At 36.7% G+C, this 27,319-nt stretch overlaps 4 protein-coding genes and 1 non-coding gene across 9 annotated transcripts; 1 reads left to right on the top strand and 4 right to left on the bottom strand.

Moving 5' to 3' along the window:
* The first annotated feature begins 464 nt into the window (after positions 1-464).
* Positions 465-3,751, top strand: LOC109016842 (trihelix transcription factor ASIL2-like). Its single transcript, XM_018999207.2, has one exon. The coding sequence runs from the start codon at positions 2,234-2,236 to the stop codon at positions 3,332-3,334; it is 1,101 nt and encodes a 366-aa protein (XP_018854752.1). The 5' UTR covers positions 465-2,233; the 3' UTR covers positions 3,335-3,751.
* Positions 3,752-5,019: 1,268 nt separating this feature from the next.
* TRNAW-CCA lies at positions 5,020-5,091 on the bottom strand. Its single transcript has one exon. It is a non-coding gene; the product is annotated as a tRNA-Trp (tRNA).
* A 2,411-nt stretch (positions 5,092-7,502) lies between these two features.
* Positions 7,503-13,477, bottom strand: LOC109016856 (heterogeneous nuclear ribonucleoprotein R-like). 2 transcript variants are annotated; one of them, XM_018999220.2, is made up of 12 exons: positions 13,005-13,477; positions 11,301-11,902; positions 11,125-11,214; positions 10,787-11,026; positions 10,138-10,359; positions 9,737-10,028; positions 9,328-9,650; positions 9,095-9,204; positions 8,885-8,994; positions 8,715-8,791; positions 8,532-8,625; positions 7,503-8,377 (listed from the first exon to the last, which is right to left on the bottom strand). In XM_018999220.2, the coding sequence occupies exons 1-11, from the start codon at positions 13,261-13,263 to the stop codon at positions 8,533-8,535; spliced, it is 2,418 nt and encodes an 805-aa protein (XP_018854765.2). In that variant the 5' UTR covers positions 13,264-13,477; the 3' UTR covers positions 7,503-8,377; position 8,532. The 2 variants fall into 2 exon arrangements, with proteins under 2 accessions (XP_018854765.2, XP_018854759.2); XM_018999214.2 differs by having other exon boundaries at positions 7,503-8,346.
* On the bottom strand, positions 13,413-22,224 carry LOC109016879 (2-dehydro-3-deoxyphosphooctonate aldolase-like). 4 transcript variants are annotated; one of them, XM_035685285.1, is made up of 15 exons: positions 22,079-22,195; positions 21,154-21,219; positions 20,974-21,071; positions 20,445-20,541; positions 19,480-19,545; positions 18,052-18,111; positions 17,841-17,915; positions 17,646-17,730; positions 17,395-17,453; positions 16,838-16,882; positions 16,080-16,178; positions 15,707-15,754; positions 15,501-15,548; positions 15,151-15,230; positions 13,413-13,482 (listed from the first exon to the last, which is right to left on the bottom strand). In XM_035685285.1, the coding sequence occupies exons 1-14, from the start codon at positions 22,079-22,081 to the stop codon at positions 15,174-15,176; spliced, it is 906 nt and encodes a 301-aa protein (XP_035541178.1). In that variant the 5' UTR covers positions 22,082-22,195; the 3' UTR covers positions 13,413-13,482; positions 15,151-15,173. The 4 variants fall into 4 exon arrangements, with proteins under 4 accessions (XP_035541178.1, XP_035541179.1, XP_035541180.1 ...); XM_035685286.1 differs by lacking the exons at positions 13,413-13,482; positions 22,079-22,195 and adding exons at positions 14,162-14,374; positions 21,852-22,042; XM_035685287.1 differs by lacking the exon at positions 13,413-13,482 and adding an exon at positions 14,183-14,374 and having other exon boundaries at positions 22,164-22,224.
* Positions 22,225-23,200: 976 nt separating this feature from the next.
* On the bottom strand, positions 23,201-26,089 carry LOC109016901 (uncharacterized protein At1g28695-like). The gene is made up of 3 exons (XM_018999261.2): positions 25,628-26,089; positions 25,103-25,498; positions 23,201-23,900 (listed from the first exon to the last, which is right to left on the bottom strand). The coding sequence occupies exons 1-3, from the start codon at positions 25,796-25,798 to the stop codon at positions 23,361-23,363; spliced, it is 1,107 nt and encodes a 368-aa protein (XP_018854806.1). The 5' UTR covers positions 25,799-26,089; the 3' UTR covers positions 23,201-23,360.
* Positions 26,090-27,319: the final 1,230 nt, after the last annotated feature.

Raw genomic sequence — 27,319 nt, 5'->3', positions numbered from 1 at the left:
TTTAACAATATTTTATTTAATTTTTAACTTTCATCTCATCTCATCTATGAAAACAAATGAGACAAGACAAAACTTAACTAATAAAACATAAAGATGAAAGTTTTTGTGAGGGAACAAAAGCAGCTTAGGCTCAATTTGGATTGAGAAACACTCTCAACCCATCTCATTTCATCACATCTTACAATTACAACTTTCACAAATTTTCACATAAAATATAATAAATAATTCAAAATTTTTAAATTTCAAAACAATAATAATATTAAAAAATAATATTCTAACAATATTTTATTCAACTTTTAATTTCATCTTATCTCACTATCTAAACCTAACCTAATAGAGAATTAAATGCTCGAGCTTGAGAAGAAATAGAAGAGTACTAGATTTAGAAATAAAGAGACAAAACTCCACCAAATTGATGAAGAACAAAAGAGAGAAAGATAAGAACAGTACACACGAATTCAACGCTAAAAAACTTCATCATAATTCTAGGCATCAACAACCCCGGGTGAGTCCTCAGCTGCAGATGATTTCTTTAATAAGTACTTGATAAAGATTCAAATACAAAACCTCATTGCAAAAGGCACAACAGCTGCGATCAGAATATAGCGAAACTTCATCGATTCCTTAGGCGTGATAGCGAATACAACAGACCCACATGTTACAATCATTGAAGCCATGGCAACCAACACTTCGAGATGAAAAGGGAATTTGTATGTTAGGGACATTATGACCAAGACAGCTGAAAATGCCAAAGAGTTGGAAATCAAGAAAATATAATAAGCTTGTTTTTCGGATGCATAAATGGCTCTTCCTGCTTTGTGTCCATCTTTGTTATCTTGCCAAACTCCCCCACATCAAAATTAATTTAAGCATCAGAGGTACTACAATGGACCCTGAGTTCCCTTTCTCTACTGTGCAGGTAATAGTCCGAGTGTTGTCAGCATAGAGTCGCCCAAGCCTACGAAACACGACATCAACCTTTGGAGCTTTTCTCATTTCTGCCCACCCATCTGATCTAATTCCTTTCCATTGCTCTCATATTATCGGTTAGGGCTTATTTTGCACTTGCAACCAATTTAGAGAGGGGTGGAAAAATCTCGTTGGGCCTAGCTCAATTCAGTACACGGATTTCTCTCTATTTTTTTTTTTTTTCTCTTTTTGCTGAAATACACGTGAATTTCTCAGTCCAATTCTTGCCCCTTTCCATCCGGCATCCACAGAATCATTTGGAAGGTCCGAATATGGAGAAAACCTACTTTGCAGTGCCCCCCATTGTCCAACACCAAGGAAGGTGTCTACATATCCAACAGGCTCCCATGTGCTTAACTGGGCTTGGCCTTTTGAGGATTCTGTGTTGGGCAGAAAAGGACAAGAGAGCAGCAACCCCAAATTGTTTCAGCACTCAAAGCTCCATCCGAAGTTGAAGCCAAACCACAAGTCTAACAACCCCTTGTAGTTAAAGGAGGAAAACCGACGAATTCCAAACCAAACCTAACGCCCAAACGCCAACCGAACCAGATGGAAGTTTTGGCTGCCGAACATCGGGTGTTGACGGTTCCACCATATAGCATAGCTATCATGCTACTTACCCAAAGTTGCTTTCAACCACCCCTTCTCTCTCTCTCTAAAAAATGCCACCCAAAAATAAGTCACAGCCACCTACGCCCACCCCGTGCGGTTGATTACATGACACTATTTGATCGTACGAATGATATCTATCCCATATTTTGTTAAGAAAGACTTTGATGATGATAGTGGCCCCAAAGTCAGAGGTGGACCTATATAGACAGACAGACAGACAGACAGACAGAGAATTGGTGTGGGAGAAGGGTGCGCAGCCTATCACACCCTTCCCCCACGGTGCACGTTAGCCCTCCCCACCCCCTCCACCTATGCGGTGGCCTCCTCATCCATCTAGATAGATCTCAAAATCAGCCGCACACTCCTCCCTCCACCTCAATATGTCACCAAACACCACTTTCTTCCTTATCTCCTCCACTCCCTCATCTCCTTCTCCACCCTTGTACCCCACCACTACCTCTCTGCTTTTCCCTCTTTCTATTCTGCGCCACCCACCTTATCCTTCTTCCCCACCCTGATTTCCCAACCACCACCTCTACTTCCATTTCCTCCGCTTTCCAACCTGCGCTGCCTTTCTTATCCTCACCCCAAACCCACCCCTGGATCCTCAATAAGAACGAGAAAAGAACGTCCTTTTCCGTTATCCTCCACCATGGCTTCCTCATCCTCGCCGCCACCCGCAGACGACGCCGCCGCACCCACCACTCCTTCGGGCCCACCCACTGCCGTGGGTATAACGCTGTCGCTACCCGCACCCCCACTGCCTCAATCCGAGACGCAACCGCCCGCATCATCAGCCACCACCGCATCCCGCCGCCTCCCGCCGCCCTGCTGGTCCCACGACGAGACGGTCGCTCTGATCGACTCGTACCGCGACAAGTGGTATTCCCTCCGCCGTGGAAACCTCAAGGCTACCCATTGGCAGGAGGTGGCCGACTCCGTGGCCCGACGCTGCTCCGCGGCCTCCCCTCCCAAGACCGCCGTCCAGTGTCGTCACAAGATGGAGAAGCTCCGCAAGCGCTACCGTACAGAGCTTCAGCGCGCCCGCTCCATGCCCGTTTCTCGGTTCACCTCCTCCTGGGTCCACTTCAAGCGCATGGACGCCATGGAAAAGGGCCCCTCCTCCGGATCCTCCAAAAAACGCGTGAACGTGTCCGACAGCGACAACGATAACGACATCGACGCCGAAGATGACGAAGATCAGGATTTGTACGAAGAATTCAAGAATGGAGGAGGTCCCAATATGAGGCATATGAGTAAATTGTATAGGAATAATGGGATTGGGGGTGGCAGCGGTGGTGGTGGGGGTGGTAGTGGAGGAAGTGGGTTTCGGATCAGAATCCCGTCCGGGGTGGGTATAGCGCAGCCCGGATCGAAATATTTCGGTAAGGCTGAGCACAAGTATAACTCTAATCCTAATTCAACCCCTAACCCTAACCCTAGTTCGAGTTCTGGCGGTAATTTTGGGGCCAGGGTTTTGAGGGAGTGTAATTCGGCAGGGTCGGGGAAGAAGGAGAGGGACCCGGTGACGGAGATGGTGTCGGCGATAAAGGTATTAGGAGACGGGTTTGTGAAGATGGAGCAGATGAAGATGGAGATGGCGAGGGAGATTGAGGCGATGCGGATGGAGATGGAGATGAAGCGTACCGAGATGATCTTGGAGTCGCAGCAGCGGATTGTGGAGGCGTTTGCCAAGGCCTTCTCGGAGAAGAAGAAGAAGAAAGCAAAGCGAATGCCCTCCCCGGAGTCTTAGAATGCCTTTTTGTACTTGGATTTTGTGGGTTTCATGGCCATGTTATTCTCCCAGAAGAAGGGTCTTTGTTTCTGTAATTTTTTTCTTCTGTTAGCAATTGAGAATTTGGGAGTGGTTTGGTATTCAGACATCCGTGGAGCTTGCTCAACAGGCCAAGTGACAGAGATGATTTGAGTTTCCTAGTTTAGTCGTCATGTTTTATTCGGCTTATGCCACTTTTCTTAGAATTAGTATAACTATGTGGAACCTAACTAGCTGTAGCTTGATTTTCACTGAAAACGTAGCTTTATTGTCGATTCTGTGTTTTGATTCCAAGCTTATTAGGAACAAGCCGTGTCTTAAATAGTATTCTTTTTTCTAATGCTAGTTCTGCATTTCTAACTTCACCGGGCGATGTTTTATTCTCGGTATTGTTCATTTCTGTGTCGTTACCATGTTTTGTTTCTCTTGATCTGAAGTTGCTAATCTTTTGTAGATTAGTGTGACGCTGTGTTGATTGGTAAAGACTCCTGGACTTGCAATTCCTTTCACATGTTTCTGCTGTTGCTTTTTATGATCATGTAACCTTAAATTTTCATGGGTGTGTTTGTTAGACTACAGAGATCTCATGGCACTTAAATCGAATTATATTACCTGATCGACATGATAAGATTTGAAAACATGAAAAAGAACAGTTGGCTTGATTCGGATCATAGTGTTTGGTATGCTTGTTAAGCATATATCCATGAGGATTTGGCACCCTGCTGCTCCTGCACATCACATTGCCTCAGAAAAATTTTCCATTACCACCGGATGAGCTTTAGATCTAGCACCACTTTGGCGATAAAACACTGTAATCTCTATTTCTAGGCAATTCTTTCAATGAAGAGCCAACTAATGATGGTGATTGCTGCAGATGCAAGCACTGAACTGGGCAAGTATGTGAAAGCCACTTTCATGTCTCTCCAGTGTAATGTCTGTCTATGAAGCCAAATCTGGATTTCCCAAAGGGTAATATTCAAGGATAAATGGTGTTTCAGGTTGGCTAAAGTCCTCTCCATTAAAGACCGGGTTAATCAAGATCCTCTTCATACTTGTTGTATATGCAATATGCATGCTTTATTGGTTGAGCAGAGCTATGTGCCATTGATGAACTGACGAGAAATTCGGTATCATTAGCAGTCACACTGGGAAAAGTTTTCAACGTCACGTTCGGAACCAAACAATGAGAATTTGAAAGAAGGCAGTAGAATATTCATCAAGGCTCCGTTTTGTTGATGGACTCAATTGAGATTAACTCAGCAATTAAATTGAGTTTAATATTTAAATACTCAATCTTTAAATTATTAAATTTATCTCAATTTAAAACTTCTTTACATGTAGAATTCTTAACTTTTTTTAATTCAATACTTCTTTATACGCAGAATTCATAATTTTTTTGAACTTTCTATAAATATATCTAAATTCATTTTAACATTCAAATATATTTAAATTTATCTTAAGTGAACTTCATAAAACTCATTTTATCATCTTAATTTATTACTAAAGAGTACAACTCAGATTAAGTTTACTCAAATGAAAAGGGTGTGTTTCAAATAAAAGAGAGAGAAGTGCGATCCCATGAGGCCTTTACACGAGGTTTCCTAAGGGTTTCCGATATAGGATATTTCGGGAGAAAAATGGCAAAAAAACATGTGGAAGGGAATTGAACCCGACGTGAATCGAACACGCAACCTTCTGATCTGGAGTCAGACGCGCTACCATTGCGCCACGGATCCCACCTGATTTAGTTAATGTATTTATTATACTAATCATATTCTTGGACTTAACCACAAACCCTTTTAGTTAATGCGTACTTTTTTCAGCTTTTACTGTACTGCTATGCGTACTCACGATGCATTTAATATTTCTGAATCTACTATTAACAATTGTATAGGCTAGGATATTGGTTTTATCAAAAGTCTAGTCAAATGTAAAATTTAATGAATTTGATCAAAATTTAGCTGTATTGGATTAGATAGAAGTTGTGAGCTAAAATAAATTTATAGTATTCTTCAAATTTAAAGTATTACTATTCATCAAATAAATGTATTTTTTATTATAATTTAATCCCGCAAACTGAATGCCATTAGAGTAAAATGACCTGACACTCTTCCTCCCAGTTGTCATATTGTATTGAATTAATGATTTTGATCAAAAGTGTAACCGAATGATTTTTTTTATATATTTTAAATTTCTGTTCGAATAAGAATTAATGATTTTTCTAACTAATTTTCCATTTCAAGAAAAAATTGATTGAAAAAATGTATTTGTTAGATAATTAAGTTGAGGAAAAAAATTAATTGGGAAATAATAATTTAAGTATAAATTAAATTATTAATTAACATATATGGTTAGTGTAGTTCTAAAAAATTAAAAAATATTATTATTAAAAAAATAATATTATATTATTATTTTGATGAATCAAATGACTAATCCAATGTAGAGTTTTGACTAAAGAGATTTTAGATTTATGAAAAACATGTAATTTTTATCAAATTTTGAATATGGCTTTAATGAAGCCAATGCCAATGCTCTAAATTGTATGAGCAGTAATGAGATAAAATAATTTTAAATAAGTTAAATAAAATATTATTAAAATATTATTTTTTAATATTATGATTATTTTAAAATTTGAAAAAATTAAATTATTAAATTTTATATAAAAATTTAAAAAAATTATAAAGATGAGATGAATTAAAAATATTCCTATATTCAAACAAGACCTAAAAAATAAGCGATCAAATATTTTCATTTCTCATTTCCAAGTATGTACAAATTTTAATGGCTAATAATAGTTACAAATCCCACTCTGGAGCAATATAAATTTCCCAGAAATCAAATCCCTTCTAAAAATAAAAAATAAAACTTACAAAGGTTCAGTAAATTACTGAGCCCATTAGCGATTTGTTGGAACCATGATGGTGCAGGTTTTTGCCAACCCTTCGAATATATATCTATGTTTCTGTTGAATTTCAGTATCCACTATTTTGTCTTTATTCTTTCGAACATATAGCGAGAATAATATATTCTATGACCAACTTGAATTTGAATCTGCCTCCACAATTTCATCGAGTTTCAAGATTCAGGACTTGTATTTGATTCTTCGGACTCCGGACCTCGGGTTTGGTAGGAATCTGTACAATCTTTTCCACAATTTCCAATTTTCCACTCACTGTGATTAGCCAGGCTTATTGAAAACTAAAAATTATGGGAAGAGCCGACCACCCATACAACTGATCGATCCTCTTCTCTTTCTCATGGAGGGGTAGGTCTCTCCCCTGGAGTATCCTTGAATAAATACATACCTCGTGCAAGGAGCCTTTTGCGTAACAAAACCAAATATTAGAGGTAGCCAAAAATAATAATAGGTGGATGGGACAGACATACAGACAGGGCGTTTCATCTTTTATGCAGCTCTCTTTTTTTCACAATAGAAAATAATGGGCTAAAATTTCAAGCATTACACTTCATTATTTCAGAATTGTGTTTATAAATTCAGAATACACAATCCAATTGAGAACAAACTCCAGCACCTAAAAGGCAATAAGACTTTCAAGGCAACTTGGCTTCTGCTGCCAAGCCAAAACAAAATTGTGAGCTAAGCAAAACCGGAAACGAGATAAATGTATACTTGAATTCCCACTCAAGTTATTAGAAATGGCAACTGTATCCGACCCAAACCCCTACCGAGTTTTTTCTCAAAATGGGTAAGAAAAAACCAAGGAATCGCATAGCTTCAAACCAGCAATGCAGATTTATAATATTCCTAATGGATAAGTCAAGAATGCTCAATTTGTCCAAAGTGCATAACCATGAACCTCAGTAGGACAAAACCTTAATGAAGTGTCAAGTGTGACGAAATACCCACATTTTTCTCCATCAGTATAGCAACAACACTTATCTATGATCCAGATAACAAAATGCCAATGCTTGATTTGTTAAAAAAGCTCAGATTGATTGATGGTAATCAATCACAACACGTCAGGATCTCCCATCCTCAACTTCTCCATAAACTACACGACTCTAAATACCAATAATTTGGCAGAGGCAAGTTTCCAATGGATCTCTCACAAGGTGAGATATTAATATTAACAAGTGCGAATCATGACAAAATACAACTCCATTCACACGGTATATTCAGTTGATATTCCTCAAACAAAAATATATACACTTCATTAAGCACCATCCATTTAGTTTCATCTTCTACATTTCATTGGTTAGGGTCTTCTCAACCAGTCAGGAAGTAGCAATAATCTTCCATAACCAAAGAAATACACAATTCCCAGTCTGTATTAACCAGCGTAAACAAACTGATTTGATTCAAAATCATTTCATTTTTATCATTTTTTTACTAATAGCACCAAAGCTTATAATACCAACCAAAGAAAATCAAGGCCAACATTCTATGACCACTTACTTTCCCATACTTCATAGGTATTCCAAACAAGCTCAGTATATCTACTACCTTCAAGAAGTAGCCGGTTCACTAACTTTACTATTCAATGAAGGCTGTATTGCTTCAAAAGAGCAAGTGATCCAAAATAACCAGAGTGTCAGGTAGGAGCCACAACTTTACCAGTGAATTCAATCACAAGAAGATTTCCCAAAATTCCTTGTCCAATTACAGAACCCTCAATCTCATCATTCTGTGTCCAGAAGAACAGATGATGCAGCACACCTCCACATTTATCCATCCAGTGAAGTCATACAGAAAATAAAATGCGTGATCATACATATAGCATGCTAAGCACACTTCGTCTTCATTTCTGATCAATTAAAAATTTCCTTACAGGCATATATTCCAACTTAGAAAACTAGCACTTCAGTAGATTTCTAAAATGGCTTGAACCAACACAGCTCCTTTTTCCCACAAAAATCCCCTCAACATATCAAAGGCTTTTAGACTTGTCACATTCACTCCACTGTAGGCATCATAATGCATAGTCTTCATTTAGTTCACATCCTAGAGCAGCATCTTTGTCATGACGCATCTGTCCATAGACAAATTCACTTGTGACCACACTGCTCCAAGTATTACCAAGCACACTTCTTAGAAGATCAAAGAGATGCCATGCTTCTGGGGTAAAGTGATCTCCAATAAAATAATACTTGGGCATACTGTCTAAAATTCCTCATGTGCTTTACCAAAGGAAACATCAAGAAGATAAATACTTACCTTAGTAATATGATCCAGAACTACCAGTTCCCATGTAACTGCTACCACCCATCCCACGACCAGAGTACATTGATGAGTAAGAGCTACCACCAACCTATACAGAAGCCAGATATAGAATAATTACACAAAATAAAAAAGATTTAATGCTAAACACTGCCATTCAATTGGAGAAGGTTAGCATACATCACTTCCACGGGACACATAATCACCACCATAGTTTGCCGAGTATATTCCACCAACATCACTACCACTGAAAGAGCCTGGAAAAAAAAGCAAAATTGGAGAACAAGATCACTTCAACAAATGCACAATTGATGGTAAATGCAAGTCAGGTTGCTACCAACTTAACACACCTCCTCCATAACTCATGCCCTGACGACTGCTGCTGCTGTAAAGCACATGTGAATCCTGATTTGAAGCAGAACTTCTGCCACTACCATATCCAAGATTAGATCTCCCAAGCCTACAAACCATAACAACGAAAAGTGCATTAACACAGCAACAAATGGATTAGAAAATGGGGATAAGTAAAAACTACTTTTAATTCAAAAACAAGAACATACCTATCACCATAAGCATCACCATACTGAGAAGCACCAGTACCATATTCATAGTCTAATCGAGCTCTAGATTGGCGGACACCAGAGTCGGCATAACGCGGGGGTACGTCGTCCTAGAATTATAAGAGACAAATCAAATGCACCTTAGAAATTACTCATATATGAAAGAATTGGAAAAACATAATATGGTGTAAAAATAACATTATGGCAAAACTGTATACACAGTCAATACTAACCAGAGCAGCATATGGGCGTTTTGAACCAGACATGGAGTCATAATCACGGGCACGTCCCTCACGGTAACTTGGAGGAGGAGGAGGAGGTCTTTCAAACCTATGGCCATAGCCACCATCCACATAAGCTCTCCTTGGTGCTGGACGTGCTGTACTTCTAGGAACATCAGAGTAACCAGGACCACGGGATGAGTAGTCATCTCTATATGATTGGCGTCTCTCTGGGATGGCCCTAGGACCATAAATTGCAGCAGCTCTGCTCCTTGGAGGAAGTTCATCACGCCGACCATATTCCCTCTTCAGGCTACTTTTTGGATATGAATTAACTGTCAAGAAAGTGCAAAACTATTTATTTATTCATACAGGTAAAAGTGCAGTTCTGCATCCACACAATGCACAAAATTAACCATACCAGGCACTCTCCTGAAATAGGGCCTAGCTGGAGGAGCCAGGGGCCTGCCTCTTGTCGGAATGGACACAACAGGGCGTCTATCTCTCAATCCACCAGGTCTCTTCATACTGGCTGGTGGGACACGACTTCCAATGCCTCTTACTCCACGCACAGGTAGATTGCGTGGTGTTGGACGACCCCATGAACTCCTCACAACTCGTCCAGCCCCATGACTAGATCGCATATCTCCGCGACCAACATGCTTTCCTTTGCCTCTCTGAAGTGGTCTTGACAATCTGGCCCTAACTTTAGCCTAAAAGGTGATGACCATAGCTATTACTCAAGACAAGGCAACTGATGCCAACAAGGATATCATTGAGTAATACTGAAAGCATCTAAAGCTCTTAAGAACCAAGACTAACCTTGCTGTCTCCTTCGCCCAGCTCTGCATTGTTAATACTTTTAGCACACGTCACTGCAGCATCATGAGTGTCAAATGTGACAAAACCAAAGTCCCTTCTCTTGGCAGAAGGCATATTCCGGGCAAGCTCAATCTTTTCAATCTCTCCATATTTCCTAAGAAGCTCTCGAACACGGTCCTCATCCCATGCAGCAGGCAGACCATCCACAAATACAGTTTTAACCTGCAACTTAAAGTATGTCATCAGCAATTCCAAAAATATTCACTAAGCACGTTCAATTGAAATTCCCCAGACAAACAAAAAAGAAAGTATAATACCCAATGATATATTCAACAAAAACTAACAAAAAAAAGCCTTTAAAAAAAGGCCCTGAAAACACAACTTTTGAGAACTTCAATCCACTTTTTTCAAAGGGATGCTGTATCCCATATAAAACTTAGATTCAGTGATGTTAGAGTAGATTGATGCCCATATCCAAAATCTAATCTCCAAGAGCAAATACAACTTTCAAGTACTCAGTAAGATATTACTAGCATCCCTACAAGCTTAACAAGATATATCCAAGATCAACATCACATTTCAAAAAGAGTCAAACCATCAGGAGCTGCAATCACCCTAAAGAATGCAGAAAGTTGGAGCCAAAAATTACCTGTGCCATAATTTCATCACCAGGGTCAATGAAGGAATCTGCAAAAGAAACCTTTGCAGGCCTATCAACTCCAAACACAACATCTCTTTTCTGAAGGCGCTTAAAGGCATCCATGGCTTCTGAACGAGATGAAAATTCCAAAAATGCAAACCCCCGATTCATTCCCTCATTGTTACTATCTTCAACCAACGTCAAATCCTCAACATTCTCAACTCCATAATGTTTCAACTTCTCTTTCAACTGGAACCAAAGTTGACAACCAATTAGTCGGGAATTTAGCAACTCCTACTAAAGACTAGTTAGGTTGATGGTGACATTAAGTGAACCAATATACTTACGGCTTCTTTTGTCCATGTCTTGCATATGTTACCCAGAAAAAGGGTGTCACTGTCTTGGCTTGGAGTAACACCACATTGTTTCCCATTAATCTGGAATTGCAATCATTAACACGTACAATTTACAAGGTGAAGACATATAAGTTCCTATTTCAAACCATGAGAAGATCAAAAATTACCATCGGGTGTTTGAGCTCAGTAACAGCTCGTTTTGCTTGCTCCACAGTTGCAAAACGCAAGAATGCAAAACCCTTGTTCTTCTTAGTCTGAAGATTCATCATCAACCTGACTTCAGTAACCTCACCAACTGCACCGAAAACTTTCCTAAGATCATCCTCAGTTGCAACCTTGTCTAAGCCACCAACAAATACTTCAAACTCTTTACGTTTGCGTCTCTCCTTCACAACTTCGTGGTGCTCCTCTTCATCTGCATCAACCAGTGTTGCATGCTCTTGATCCTCACCAGTATGCTCATCCTCCTCTTCGCCCTCAAGTTCTTCATGAACATCCTCCATTTCCTCCTCAACCATATCACCCTCTTCTTCTTCTTCTTCTTCTTCTTCTTCTTCTTCATCTTCTTCCTCTTCCTCTTCATCAGCATCCTCCTCATGTTCTTCCCCTCCAACATCTCCCACCTCCTGAACATCCTCATGTTCTATTTCCTTCTCATCATAATCAACCCCACCATATTCTTCAGGTTCATATTCAGGGTCATTATCCTCCAGCTCCACCCGTTCATCTTTTTCATATTCATCTACAGACTCCTTCACCACGTCTTCTTCTGTCATGAAATAAGGGACGATGAACCAGCCAGTCATAAATAGGCTCAAGGAAACTTACAGTGCAAAAGTAACAGAACCCGCAACAAGTGTTCATCCTATTACTTATGCAATTCCCAAAATTATGACAATACATGTCTATCAGTATATGATAATGAGATCTTATGTGACTCGCACCCTATAATAAATATATAGCCGTCATCCTAGGCTCCAACAAAAACAAAATTCTCAAGAAGAGGAAAACAATAGCACATGATCTCTCTGTGGTCACTAACTGGATTATCAAAGTCGCAATGTGCATCCAGTAGGAAAAACAACTCAGCCCCTGATCATAACATGTGGATTGAACACCACATGTTCGACCCAATCTGCATGTTCCAACTGAACCAATTCCATAGAGATCCATTCTACCCTTATCACTCTCTTTTTTATGAAGTTTTTTTTTCATGCCACCAGGTGTCTTAAAACAGTGTCCCAACTAATTCCAGGGGTGCAGGCTCTCGGCAAGGAGTTTCCTACAAGTGCACCTCAAGTAATTCAAGGGGAAAATATCCATCCGATGGGCCTTAGAAATTGTTTACATCCAAGAGGATTCAAACCTTTGATCTAGAGGGAGCATAACACCAAGACCAAGGACTTCACCACTTGAGCCAACCCCTAGGAGCATACTCCAAGTTTTACCTCATTTTTCAAAGCCTCAAAAGAGACTGTAGTAGTGAGTATTTTAAGACGTTCAATTTTATACGCCAAATAAACATAAAATCCAATAAAGATCGCAACTTCCTATTTCATCCATGAGCAAAAACTATATCAACTAAATCGGGCAGCCAACAAAAATATACGTATTATTCAGAAACAAAGTGAGCGGGTTTACCAATAGAAACGCAAAAAAAAAAAAAAAAACAATACCCAAACAGGGAAAACCGACACTGAGCCTGAAGCAAAGAACCACACAAGCAATTCCTCATAATCTGCCACAGCCCCATAGAGAAAAGGAAAGCTTTTGAACAATTCCAACAAGTCCAACACACACACAACGAATGCATAGAATCTACTTTTTCAATCCAATCCAAAATAAAGTTCGATGTCCAAAACAAAACTTACTTTTCACCGGACCCAAGCCGTTCACATCCGCTTTTGCCTCCTGTTCCAGTTTCACGGCAACCGGCTTGTCCAAGACCTTGACTTCCTCTACGATCGGAATCGAGACTTCCTCCACGACCGGAATCGAGACTTCCTCGACCTTCACCGACTCCTCAGCCGCAGCGTCCGGCGGCTGATTCTGAGCCTTCGCGGTCCCTCTGGTGTTTCTTGCCGTTCTCTTCGGCCCCGCCGCACCCCTCTTCACCATCCGCGGAGGCATTGTTTCACAATTTAGACGAACAAAGGCTCAAAATTTCAAAGATCGACTCAAAAAAACCTTATTCGGCCTCAATAAGAACGCAAGAAAAGCTTAATTTAAAATTGAGATGAGAAAAAATCAAAGGCCTAAAAGAAGATCCCAAACTTGAGAGTCAGGACTCAGAATGAAACCCCCTGTGAGAGAGAAAGCCGAACCCTAAAAATAAAGATAGAGAGCGCCCTGAAAAAAGTGATGCGAAAATTAGATTAGATTATAGAAAATAGGAGCTTATTTATAAAGAGGAAAAAGCTACTTTTCCGGAGCCACGGGACTTTTTTTTTCTTAATACTTAAGAAATTAATTTTTAATAATATTAAGATTTTTTTATTATTTAAAATATATATGAAAAATTAAAAATTAAAAAAAATTAACGCCCCTCTCACAGCTTTAAGCCACTTAAAGTATTTGTGGTCTGCTCAACAAAATTAAATTTTAGTTAAAAGAATAATTAAAGTGTAAATTAATAGATAACAATGTATTCAACAAATAAATAGTAATTTTAACTATTACTAATCAAATTTGTTCAGCCAAAGGATTAGCCAAATATTATTTTTGAATTAAAATATTATATTTTTGCTTGCTTCTCTTCCGTACAAGTAAAAATATATTATTTTTTGCTACTTGCTTCTCTTCTTAACCATGTGATGACTTTTTAAATATAAACTTTCAATATAACTTATCTATATATATATAAAATATATATATTAAAATCTTTATTACGATTTCTAATTTTGTAACACTTGTTAACTCATATTTTCTTCATATTATTTTAAAAAATAATTCGAATTTTTTTTTTTTTTTTTATATTGTGGACGTAATCGGAGAGAACCCTTTCCCTTTGTTTAAGTGCAGAAGAACATTCACAAAAAAAATCCAATTTTCATCATATAAATCAACTAAGAATTAACTCGAACCTTATATATATGGTTTTTCATAATATAATTAACATTCATAAACTAATCGAGGCCAGTCTCAGACTCTCATATTCCTATTCATTATGAGACAACACAATTAGTTCCATTTCTCTGTTGCATATCGTCTTCAAGTTTGGTTCTGGTCTGCATCCTTTAAACTGTAATCACACCAATGGCAAAAAAAGAGAAAAAAAAAACATATTTGGGAAATTTGGAAAAATAAAGGAAGAAAGACAGATGCCCCACATAACCTTTATATGCATCTTTTAAACTAAATGCCATGTATGCCTGAAACTATGCCACGTTACAAGGCTGCGTGGTTCACTGTTGATAGGGAAAATATCAAGACGTCTTTTAAAAGGGATTTCCAAGATCAAAGTTCAATACCTACGTGATGCATACAAATATGCATCAGGAGGATTGGGAGTGGGGCTTGTGGTTCTCTTATGATTTCCTTCAACATGGGGATTTTTTAAACCATAACATCACCTACTCACATATAGACTTGACAATTGCAAAAATTGAATGAATGTGAATACTCCGTCTTGAACCAACCCCCTACGGTTCCTACCTCTTCCTCCAGCAAAAAGCAAATTTTTAGAAGTTAAAGAACTTGAAAGCCTTCAATATCTAGTTCTTAAATCGTAATCTATTAAGAAAATTTTATTTTACCTCTATATATAAAGAGAACTTGAAACCTCTAAGAAACACTGAGAAAAAGATAAATTTTGCCAGCAGAAAGGCAACAAAACTCCAGTCATTTATTCCCAGTCACTCTCGTTATATCCTTGAAACCCTCCAAATCATGAACAGAAATTGATTGGTTCCCAATGATTTTTTATTATTATTATTTATTGGTTCTCAATGATAATATTGAAGTTAATAATATCAATGATGTATAGAAATTGGAAGAAAAATGGTTTTGAGTGCTTACCACTAAGAGAACCGTCAGGCGTTCTAATCACGAAACGGTGTGAGATCAATGTTTAAGTGCTGCTTCCCCTTGCTTACCCTCTACAAGATGTCAAAAGAGGAAAACATCCAGCTCAAGGGCTGTTAAATTATTTGCAGCTAAAATTCCAAAAGAGAAAAGAGAGAAAAAAAAATTGTGTATTAACTCTTACAACATCAGCAACATATTTAATTATTTGATTTGATTTTACATGGAAAATAGATTAAGCATGTTTTCGTTTGTCCATAGCAATCAAAGTTAAGTTGACAATTAATTGTAAGTACTACAGTGATTAAAAGAACCATGTACAATAAGTATGGTAACAGACTTACAGCGATTGCCACAAGCTCTTCCAGCAGTTCCTCCAAATGACGAAGAGGCTATTTCCAAAAAACAATCAAAACATAACCTATTTAGAGCTTCAATAAAACTCATTATAATTAAAAATATCTCTACATATGGGAAAACCTCAAAGGAGAGTAAAGTGTCGGAGAAAAATTCCATGACTCCTAGGAAGCATGATGTATGGAAAACTCACCCATTGAGTTGGACCATCACATGGTGCATTCAAAGGATCATCATGCACCTAATCATCCAAAGAAGATGTTAGGAAAATAATAATAATAATAATAACGATGAAAATGAAAATGTTATACTTCAGTTATAAAAAAAAATGTCATACTTCTAAAAGCGAAGCCTGTTCATAATTCATATTGCACTCATTTGATTAGCATTCAATTTATATTAGACAGAAGGGAATATTTAATAAGGACAGTTCCTCCTTCCTGGCATACTCAAGGAAACACCAGTGTGCAGGAGGTACTGCCTGTAATTTCATTATTAACTCTCAAACATTCGAGTTTCACATTGACACAAATCAGCAATGATCAGCTTCAGCATATTCCTGGTACCTCCATGAAAATTCCATCCACTCCAACAGCAACTGCTGTCCTTGCAATACATGGTATCAGTTCACGAAGACCTCCACTGGCAACACCTCCACCATCCAGCTATATGAGAAAGTAGAAGTTTAACCCCCTTGATATGGGAAAAGTGAGAACCAAAAGCAAAATCAGGAAATGACCATCCTACAACATTTTATTTTTTTTTTGGCACTAAAATTGTGGGAAATCTTGTCCCGTGAGAGCAACATAGATATATGGCAAAGAAAAGCATGCTACAAAATTGAATACTCCAGTTAGAGTCGGTACAAACACTGGAAGGAAAGAAAAAAAAAGGCTGGACACAGTCCATATCACCTGCATCATAATGGTATTCATTTAAAAGGAGTTGAATTGCTAATGATGACACCCTAGACCCTGTGACTATCAGCTTAACAAAGGAATCAAATGCCTTTTCTTTAGAAGAAATCATTGGCCAAAATTGCTACTATACAGCACCAAAAGAATAAGGACGCCACATAAATGAGGCATTATTAAATGGAACATTCAACATCAGCAATGCCTTTCTTTCAACTATCCATATTCCAACATAAAAACCAGTTTATTATCTTGATATTACTAAATAACTATACTGCTCCCCATATAAATTGCTAGCCATTTGCATTTTTGACAGGGATGTCATTCATGACCTCTCTTTTGACGTAAATAACAAGGTTATTTGCACAATTCACAGAGAAGCAGCTGTGCCACGTCAAGATTTTCCACACCTTTTTCCCAGCAGGCTGTTGTAATGCATGTGTGACATCAGCTACCTGTAGTGCAACACCTGGTTAGACTGGAAGGTCTTCCAGACAATAGTACATATACAGATGCAGCATGCAGCATGCAGCAAACATCACCCTCAACAGGTTAAGATTGAAAACACACATGCACATATTATAGTTGTCTTCATGATGCTTCCATTTAGTTTTTTACAAAACTCTCTTGTTGATGTAGAATGTAAGATGTTATATCTTTTAAATTAAAAGATAAATGAAGAATGACAGAGATCCTCGAAGAGGGAGTTAAAGAAAATACATTTTAATGCTTGTTGATTAAAATAAATCATTATTAAAAAGAATCTAAGCAGTTGAAGAATATGTCAACATGTGTGGACGTAGATATACGTTTGGGTTTAGTCTACCAGTTGAAAAGTAATACAAAATTAATTTAGAGATGGCTTGTATGCCAAAAAGAAAAGGACCAAACTTCACCATCTAGTTCACGGCCTTGTTACAAAATTGTAGATCTAGAACCTTGAAGGCACTTAGCAAGTTTAACTTACAACAGGACAATTAGCATCTCTAATCCATTCCAAATTGCGAGGATCAACAATCAAATCATCTGCAGAACAACAACCAAATATGCTTAAAGAACCATTTGAATCTTTGAAAGTACAGAGCAGAGTCAATTGGTCGAAGTTTTAAAGAAAGTATAGGGCTCACAAAAAATTTGTAACAGCTTCCAATTAAGCATACTTGCAGAGGGAGAGCAACCAACTACTTGTGCATTTGAAACCAAAACCAGAAAACTTACTATAACCAAACATAGTTCCTCTTTCACAAACCATCACATTTGGATTTCCAGCCGATCTAACCTTCTCGGCAGAATTTACCATGACCTGAAAAATATGAACAATATATAAATTAGAAGAACAGTTGAAGCAGAAAAGCTGTATAACTATACAAGTCAACAGAGGTTCTAATTTGTCACATTCATAAAAATACTCACAGAAGGAGCACAGAATTGGCCTTTCTTGATATTTACAATTTTGCCAGTCTTCGCCGCTGCAACTAGAAGATCCGTCTGCCATTGTAGTAGGTGATAAATGAAATAAATGGTTTTTTTTTTCTAGATTTGAATAAGAAGAGATCACATGCCCATTTATCTTGAAAAATTTTCTGATCATGGATGCTGAATGTATGGTAGAAAAAAAGTTAACCTGACGGCATAAGAATGCTGGAATCTGAATAATATCTGCAACTCTACCAACTGATTCACACTGGCAAAAGAAAAGATAAACATCAGATTAATTGTGTCCTTCACAGTTTGAACAAAACCAGTTTCAGACTTAGAATGTTATTTCATTCTGATAAACTCGTATTGACACCTCAAGCAGCCATGAAGAAGGCTTAAGTAGTGTCTTTAGGTTAATTTTCAGATTTGGCAACTTGGAGCTTTTCATGTGTAGTGATAACAAACAACTTTCAAACGAAGCAAGACTTGCATCATCTTAAAGCTTACATTATAAGAGTCTAAGGTTTACAAAAGTTTTAGGCCTCGTTTGTTTTCAGAAAACATCTCATCTCATCTCATCTCATCTCATCATTACAACTTTTCCAACTTTCAATACAAAATAAAATAAACAATTCAACTTTTTCAAATCCCAAAACAAAAATAATATTAAAAAATATATTCTAACAATAGTTTATTCAACTTTTTAACTTTAATCTCAACTCATCTCATCTCATCTACAAAAACAAACGAGGCCTAATCTTTTCCTGCTACTTGGACCAAAAGAAAAGTGTTTTTTCCAGTACAGGGCCAGATCAGTAGCATCAAATTACTTTTTAAAGTGTTATTTTTTCAATTGTATTGATCTATACTATTTTTGAATTTCTATTGTGGACATTGCTACAGACCAAAATCAAGGTTTCCTACAACTGAAGATGCATGACGACATCGGCCACAGTTCTTCATTTTCCTTGTTTTACACGATTAAATGCATAGACTTCAGGTCATATAGGTATATGTTCAGAAATGCTCACGTGGTACACAATTAATCTGGCCAAGGAAATTATAACAACGCTTTTCCCTGTTTAAAGAAATCACAGTTTCCTTTATGTTTTCTCTCTTTTTCCCTTCCCTTTCCCTTCTTCAATTCATCACAACTTCATCTTATGCAAAAAAAAAAAATGCAATTCACTCTTATATCCCCAAAAAGATTCATAAAAATTCCTATTTCTCATTGAGTCGTCAACACCCACCATGGGTGTAGCCCAACAAATTCTCCTGAGAAGGCCATTTGGCCTTTTTTTTCATACATTTTTTAATACCCTTAAATATTTAAAAAAAATCGCAACATCATTAGAAAATACTTCCTTAATCATTTAGTAAAAAAAACACCTATCGGGACCCACTGTCGGTGGGTTTAGTGTTTTCCTTTCTCATTTGCTTGGGAAGGATAGTGAAATACATCTGAACACCTAATTCTGAAAGCAGGGATGCTATGCCAATGTATTATCCAATCTCAATTGACAACAAGTACACATCCAGTTAAGAAATACGGCAGCAGCCTTATGTAAAGTGAAATCAAGGTAAAAATCAAACAGAAGGAACAAGAGTACCACTGTAAAGAAAAAATACTTGCCTGGATAGTTTCATGGACATCAGTCACTACAGGAATGTCATATGCTATTTTAACCTTCTCAAGTATCTGCAGATGAAGTGGAGAAATAAGAAAGATGTTAACCTTCTCAAGTATCAATTCAACTTTTTAGTTCATATCCACATTCATGGTTTCCAAAAGTATATCACAATGGCAATAGTGACCTGAGCAATGTACTCAGCAAGAGAGAGAGAGAGACCTGAGCTATGTTATCTTAACCTAATATCAATGATAACCCTGACACTTTGGTCATAATTTTATTTTATTTCATACATCTAATTATAACACCCAATGGTATTTGTATATGTATACATACATCTGTCATATAATATATGATAGATACATATACTGTCTATATACTCATAGCACCACCTTGCTGCTCAGTCTGTTCACTGTCCCCAGCTCACTTCACTTTGATCATCCCCCCCCATGGGGGAAGTATTTCTACACTCGCTCTATATGCGAGCTAGGCCAGATGCTATGCCCCTGAAATTCCGGTCATAATTTTATAGAAAGAAACTTCCAGGCCTATAACTGGCAGTACCAAGCATTTTCTTTGTCTATAAACATTTTGTTCTAGAACCTTCTCTGTATTTCAAAAGAACCTTCTCTGATTCTGACTATAAGTTCAAACAGCAGAACCAGCCTTTGTCAACCACTTCTATCTTACAACCTCTCAGTGAACTCTTCTCTCAGCTGCAGTATGTACTTTTTTTTTTTTTTTTTTTAATGAATGTTAGGTAGGACAATAAAGTTTATAGCTACCGTATAAACTTTGTTGTCCTAACATTCATAAAGCAGAGTCAGAAATTTCAAACCTTCATCCCAACAACTTCAGATGCAAGAAAAAATTCTCCCTTCCATTATGTATTGAGACATCCAACATTATCAAGATTCAAAACCTCAAAAACTACAACGGTTGAGAACTACATAATAATAATCAAAACCTTCAAGCCTTCGATCGAGCCAGGGCCTCGAAATGATTTTGAGGATGTTCTGTTAGCTTTATCGAAGCTTGACTTGAAAACCAGAGGCAACCCAAGTCTACAAGATTCAGAAACAAACTCTATCAGAAATTCTACAAGGTTAACTGGCAATCGAAATGAATCTGTTTAGCTGCATTTCTTGAAAATAAATGTTCTCCTTGATATTGTAGAAAACTGCCAAGAAAAAAAATACAGGAGATTCAAGGTTATCATTTTTGCATGAAACATGAGTATCAGGGGTATTTTGATACTGTGTGTTTTCAATAAGTTTCAAAGTCCTAAAACTAAATAACAAGTAATATAAACGCCCCAAGCAATACAACCTTTATAGAGAGAAATGACTCTTTTAATCTCCATAGAACAAAGGAAAAAGTTACAATTTTCTTCAACCAATCTATTTCTGCATCAAAACAAAACTATGCCATTTCATTAGAACACCCAATTTTGCTCACGAAGAAAATGGCATAGATCATAAATAGAGGGAGCATACTTTGATGCAACAGTCTTTAAGTGCTTGGCCATTCGAAAAACATGCTCCTCAGATTCAATCACATTGGGACCCGCTAATAGGAAAAATGGTTCTGCTGCCTGTTAAGATTGAGAAAATCAAATAAGTTATGAGGATCTCAACTCACATCTAAATAATCCAAAAAAGCTAAGCAATACAAGCCTTGAGCTGGTTAAATAGCACTGCTGATGAATCCATCTCCTCCACTACGCTTAAGTACACGAGAAGCTGCATATAGCAATTTAAGCGAGGAAATAAATTAAACCACGAAAAAATAGCAAAAAGATAATGAGAGTTTACAAATCACCAACAACTTATTTACCATTTATCAGTCAATTCTTGTAAACTCTTTTTCATAATTGTCATTATGCTATCGAGCAGATAGGACTTGCTCACGTATGTGGTAAACATTTCCTACATAACGAGTGCGTACATAAATGGACACATGACACACACACGAACACTTTTACTTACATCCGTATATTATTTACATACGCACCTACATTCGCAGACAGAGTTATTGTGTATGCAAACGCATGCATAATACAACTTCGTGGATACAAATTTTATGCTCAATAACATGAAATCCGAGGCACAAACAGAAAGAAAGCAGCAATCGAGTACCATTCAGAAGAAATTAAAAGAAGAATCGAAAGGAACTTCAATCAAGCCGAAACATTGTAGCGGGTAACTTTTCCTACATTTTCTTAGAAACCGAACAGAGCGTAAAGCACACAAAAAAAGGTAATTAGAATGTCAGAGTTAACGCGATCTAAGTCCATTTTTGCGTCGCAAATCAGAAAAAAAAGAAAGAAGAAGAACAAACAGATTTTCAAAGAGATCAGTCTCCGAGTCCACACCTGGTTTATCCGAAGCGAAAGACAGCGAAAACGAGAGAGGTCCCAGAGAGCGTCGATAGAAAATTAAGATTCGGGTCTTACTTAATATCCGCGAAGCTATCGGGTTCGTTAATTTTGTGTAAATTCTTTTCAAAAACTCTAATTTATTTAGATTCATCGTTAATTTATTTATTTCAAAAACTTAAACGAAGAAAAGATAAACACATATTGAAATATATAATATTCACCATCTTCGAAAGATAATATTATCAACAACCAATTAATAGTTTTCCAGTGTGCCCATCGCCTCTCCTATAAAGTCTTTTTGCTCACCAGGCGAGGGGGGTTAATGTTTCGACTCCACCCACCTCTCCTCCTTGCCGGCTATGGCCTTTATTTCCATTTATTTCCATTTATCTATTTTTTGTTTTTTAAGTTTTCCAGTAGCACCGTTTATTTTTGCCAATCTGCTACTTTTCGGCGAACTAGGGTGGACACGCGCCCCTCTTCAGCTTCCCCGGGTGCTGATCGTCAAATTGGGGGAAGAAATCCGCCTATCTGTGCAGCACGTTCGCCTCACGCACGGCTTATGCATTGCGTGATCTTCACGTGCCACTGCACCTTAGAGAGCACTCTACTACCACGCACGGCAGTTTTGGGATCTACGGCTTCAGATCTTCCAGATCCAACTATTCTCTTCACTCCAACTGTGGTGCATGGATTGCACACACCGCCACTGCCAATAATGCCCCCTCATCGACGATTCGTAACAGCTTTCGGTTACTATATTATATTATCGCTTTCCCTAACTAAGGATCGAGTGGAAGTGGATGTGATAGTTCCTCCCAGTCAATCCAAACTAGCACGTTGCAACACACCTCTTTGTACTGCGGCTTCTAGCTACAGTTTTATAGTCTGTTCATTAGACTATTTAAAAACCGTCACCAAGCAATCTCTCCTTGTGAGAATTGGGTGGGAGTCAATCTTTTAGCTCCGATCACCCCCTTTGTTTTTTTACTTTTGTATTGTAATGTGTGTTGCCTTTAAAAAGACTGTAGGAGATTTCCACCCCACAGAACTTATGTCTCGTATCCGTTAATTTATCTATAAATTCTTTACTTGTAAAAAAAAAAATCCATCTATCAATAATATAGGAAGTGAAAGGTCTTTACAAGTGTAAATGAATTTCAACAAAACTAAATTAATATTTATTTTAAGTACAATTTTAATTCCTGTTATATATAAAACGTTAAACTCACGATCTCGATAAATAATAATTTTAAGAAAATTCTATTTACAAGTAAGTGTGAATAACACCTAACAAAACACTTACATAATATTATTTAATTTAAAAAAATTTAAAATTTAAATATTACAAATCAAATTTCATTATATAAATAATGTTGATAGCATATTCTACGCATTAACTTACAAATAGATCAATAACGGATCATGATAATAATTTTCCCTACAAATTTGAACATTATAATAGGAACAAAATTAAAGGTACACTTAGTTACTAAATGATTTTTAATCATGAGTGGCACTCTTATTTACTGGCCCCCACGAATTCCGACATCCCAAGTGTCCCGACCACCGGAAGTTTTCCGTCACATTAGCCAGCCTTCTATAAGAACTAATCTTCTTGAATCGCTTCCAATCATTGAGGACAACCTTTAAATCCCTCACCTTGGCAGTAATACTCCGACAACAATTTGCATGGACGGTGGTCACTACCCTAAAATCCTTGCTCTCTTGACAAAACCCACTAAAATAGAGGGTGTCCAAGAACCTTACAGTAAGATTCAGTTGTTTAATTATTCCCCCTTTAATTAGGTTTAATAGCACATCTTGCTCCTTCTGCCCCGTGGAGTTGTCCTTCTTAGAATACCATGTGTTCAACAGTGTAATGGTCTTGTTGTTCGATCGAACGTAGTAAAATCCGGTGTTGATCAGTTGTTTTTCCGACCATGGATCACCGAAAAACATGTCGGTACTGATCTGTAGATCCTCGGTTTCGTTTTTGCTTAGCTGTGAAAATGGGTTTCTTAGCCACATTACATCGGTATCCTGTTGCAAGGGAGACAATCATGTAATTAATTAACCAAAAGTCAAGTTTTATTTGAAGTGTCGTACGAGAAAAGAACTTAAAGAGGTCAACATTCAAACAAATTAAGTTCCAACTAGAAAGTTCAAAGCATCGTAACTATCTTTCAACATATACCGTAATAGACAAGACAAGTCATGGAATTTATATTCTAAAAAAATTAATTGATGATATAATTAGAGTCTTTTTACAATATTATAAAAAATAAAAACTTTTCATTTTTACACATGAATGTAGAATCGCATATACCATCTTAATAACTTTATTATTTATAAGAATGAGATATCTCTCACACACACAATTATATATATATATATGTATGAAGTTGTTAGATCATAGACATAAAAGATCAAAAGTGTCACCGTGGTTTGGAGATTTATGATTCTGGTTTCATTGTTTCAAAAACCTAAATGAACATGCATGCACTAGGAAGTAGCTAGGAAAACATATCTCCTCCTCTTATGACTATTTTTCACTAGAAAATTAAACCTAATTAATTAGTTTCTTTTATCAGGCACGTCACTATCTCAACTACGATAGAAAACACCTGCCCAGAAAACAAAACCTCCTTCTTGGAAAAAACAGGAAAAAAAAAAAAAAAAACATTTCAATGCATGACAGCTAGCTGTCCATGTTTTTTCTTTATACGTGACAGCTGACAAATCATACGTCCACTGCTCTCTGCCATTAACAGTTTTTCATTTTTTTTTCCTTTTTCTAACAAACAAGTTCATAGATAAATTAAGTGATTACGTGATATTAAATTTAAGTTTCGTTTGGATCTCAAATTTATCTCAATTTATTATTATAATTTTTTCAAATTTTAAAATAATAACAATATTAAAAAATAATATTCTAACAATATTTTATCATCTCAACTCAACTCAACTCACTTTAACATCCAAACATAAAAAAATGTTTATTTATCTTGTACCGTGCATGCATGCCACACATAAGGAAAGTAATAAAATAATGAATAATACTATATATAATCATAAATTGTACAAACGTTATGTAATTATTTTAAAAAAATAAAGTCTATTATTAAAAAATTAATTTTATTTTTATATGAGTCTCGTATTTATTCATTTTTTTACAAGTGATTATGCGAAACTTGTATACTCACGACTGCAACTATTATCTCTCTAAAATGATAGGAACGTACCGTGAAGATGAAGTTGTAGCCACGCTTGAGAACTTCCATGAGAAAATGAGTTCTTCTCCACATCATCTTGATGAAATCCTCCGACATGTAAATCTTTTCTCCCCCAAAATCCACGCCGTCCGTTTCCAATTTATAGCAGTTCAAGCGTAGGAACTGGCAGCGATCATAGGCCGTCTGATCTACGGCAACGAGTAAGAGGTGTTCAAGGAGTGGTCTAGTCTCCACCCCAAGCCAAAAGCTCTCAAGGAAGAGGTCAAGCATGGTGGTGTCTGCTCTGATGTCTTGGTCCGCGTAGGCCTTGTTTACGATAGCGATGATGACCGTCTTATTTGCCATGGAAGCTTTGGATAGAGCTTCTTCAAGCTCATCTTGTTGGGGGACATAAATATCGGTGGTCTGCAGGGATTATTACAGCTTAAAATTACTTTTTTGAAGCAAATTAAGAAAACCCATATTCATGTTTGTGCATGGAATGATCACGAAATAATTAAGCTGCAAGCAAGAAAAGTAGTACTTAATTATTACCGTTTTTGAAGGCGTGCAAATGGATTCCTTTTGGAATGCATTGAACGGATTGCTGATAGAGGAAGACCAAACAAAGAGGCCGTAGAAGATCCCAATGAAGAGCAACAAGAGTAGTGCAGGTTTTCCAATAGACTGTTGTGCATAATCCATGTTTTTGCTGATCATCATCATCTGGTGAAATATTGAATGTACGTTGACGTCTGGAGGGTTAGCTAGATCAGTAGTTCTCGCTTTAGGAAGAATTGATGCTTTCGATGCAATAGAAGGTTTTGGTCTGTGTGAAAAATTAAGGATCTTAAACACAGAGGAAGACGAAGAGGAAGAGGAAGAAATGGGTAGGAGCTAGGTTGGGTAGAAAACTCGCACAATGTGGCCGAGAGCTGAGTCCGACTTATATACGTACATGACACGCTTGCTTGCCAACGCTTAACCTACCTTGCTAGGGGAAAGATCAAAACGACTTACAAGCAGAAATTGGTAACTTTCTACCAAAAGTGCAAAATCAAATTCAGGAGATCGATCATATATATATATATATCTCAATATATATAAAGAGTTTATGAAACGGAAATTTTTTGTTTTAACAGAAATTTCTTGTTTTAACGGAATATGCTGGTTTTCATTAACTTTCATTCCGTTTGTAATAATTATAGAACACATGGATATAATTGTATTTTCATTTACATTCTATTTATAGCTACTTTTATGATTTTTGTTGGTTTCTATTCCACTATTAATATATTTAAATATGCTAATAAAGCAGATTTATTATAATAATAATCATTGATTCAATTTTCAATTTGGAAATACGTTATAATAGAAAAATAGATTTATATAAATTTATCTTTTTGTATTCATTATAATAGGAAAGCATTATAATAATTTACGAATAGCCTATCTTTCAATAATTTTTAAGATATATATTAATAATAAAATAATAAGATATATATACTTTATTTTTATTTTAATAAAATATATTAATACTTTAAATTGTACATATGTGACTCAGGCACGTAACACCTTACTAATTATATATATATATAATATAAAAACTGGTTGGAATAATGGGAGATCATTTTTTAGAACGTTCAAGGAAGAAATGGGTTTAATTTTGACTTTCATTGAGGGTTGTTAGAACGTTTCCGAAAGGATCATTAAAATAATAATATAGGACAAAGAATAATTTGAAAGATCAGAACCAACATTAAGAAATTAGTTCACAATACGGATGGGTTTGTTGGGATGGGTGACACGTATGTCGCCAACAATTCAAATGGTCACCAATGGGAGTTTACGTATGTACTTGTGTATACGAATTGTCAATGCTAGCTTAAACTAATTCAAAACTATTCTGCATGTGTACGTCATTACTTGACTTCCTTTTCATAATAACAAATTAATTAGCGGAAATTTATATTACATTTATAAGAGCGAAATGACTATATATAATAGTGACAACCAAACTTTATAAATTAAGTCAATTAATGACTATAGAAGATTCCATTTATAAGACCTAATTAAACAACAGCCACCTATTAAAGAAAGGGTAGTGCTAGAAGGATTGATAATTCAACGAAGAATTCGACTGATAAGTGCAAATGTATTTTTTTATTTTTTTCTCTAATCATTTTGTATATATCTTTAAATATTTTTAAAAAATAAAAAATTTATTAATATTTACTTTCTTAATCT

Source organism: Juglans regia, chromosome 14 (genome assembly GCF_001411555.2).
Source record: "Juglans regia cultivar Chandler chromosome 14, Walnut 2.0, whole genome shotgun sequence".
Taxonomy (NCBI): Eukaryota; Viridiplantae; Streptophyta; class Magnoliopsida; order Fagales; family Juglandaceae; genus Juglans; species Juglans regia.
This window is presented reverse-complemented; position numbering and strand designations above follow the sequence as displayed.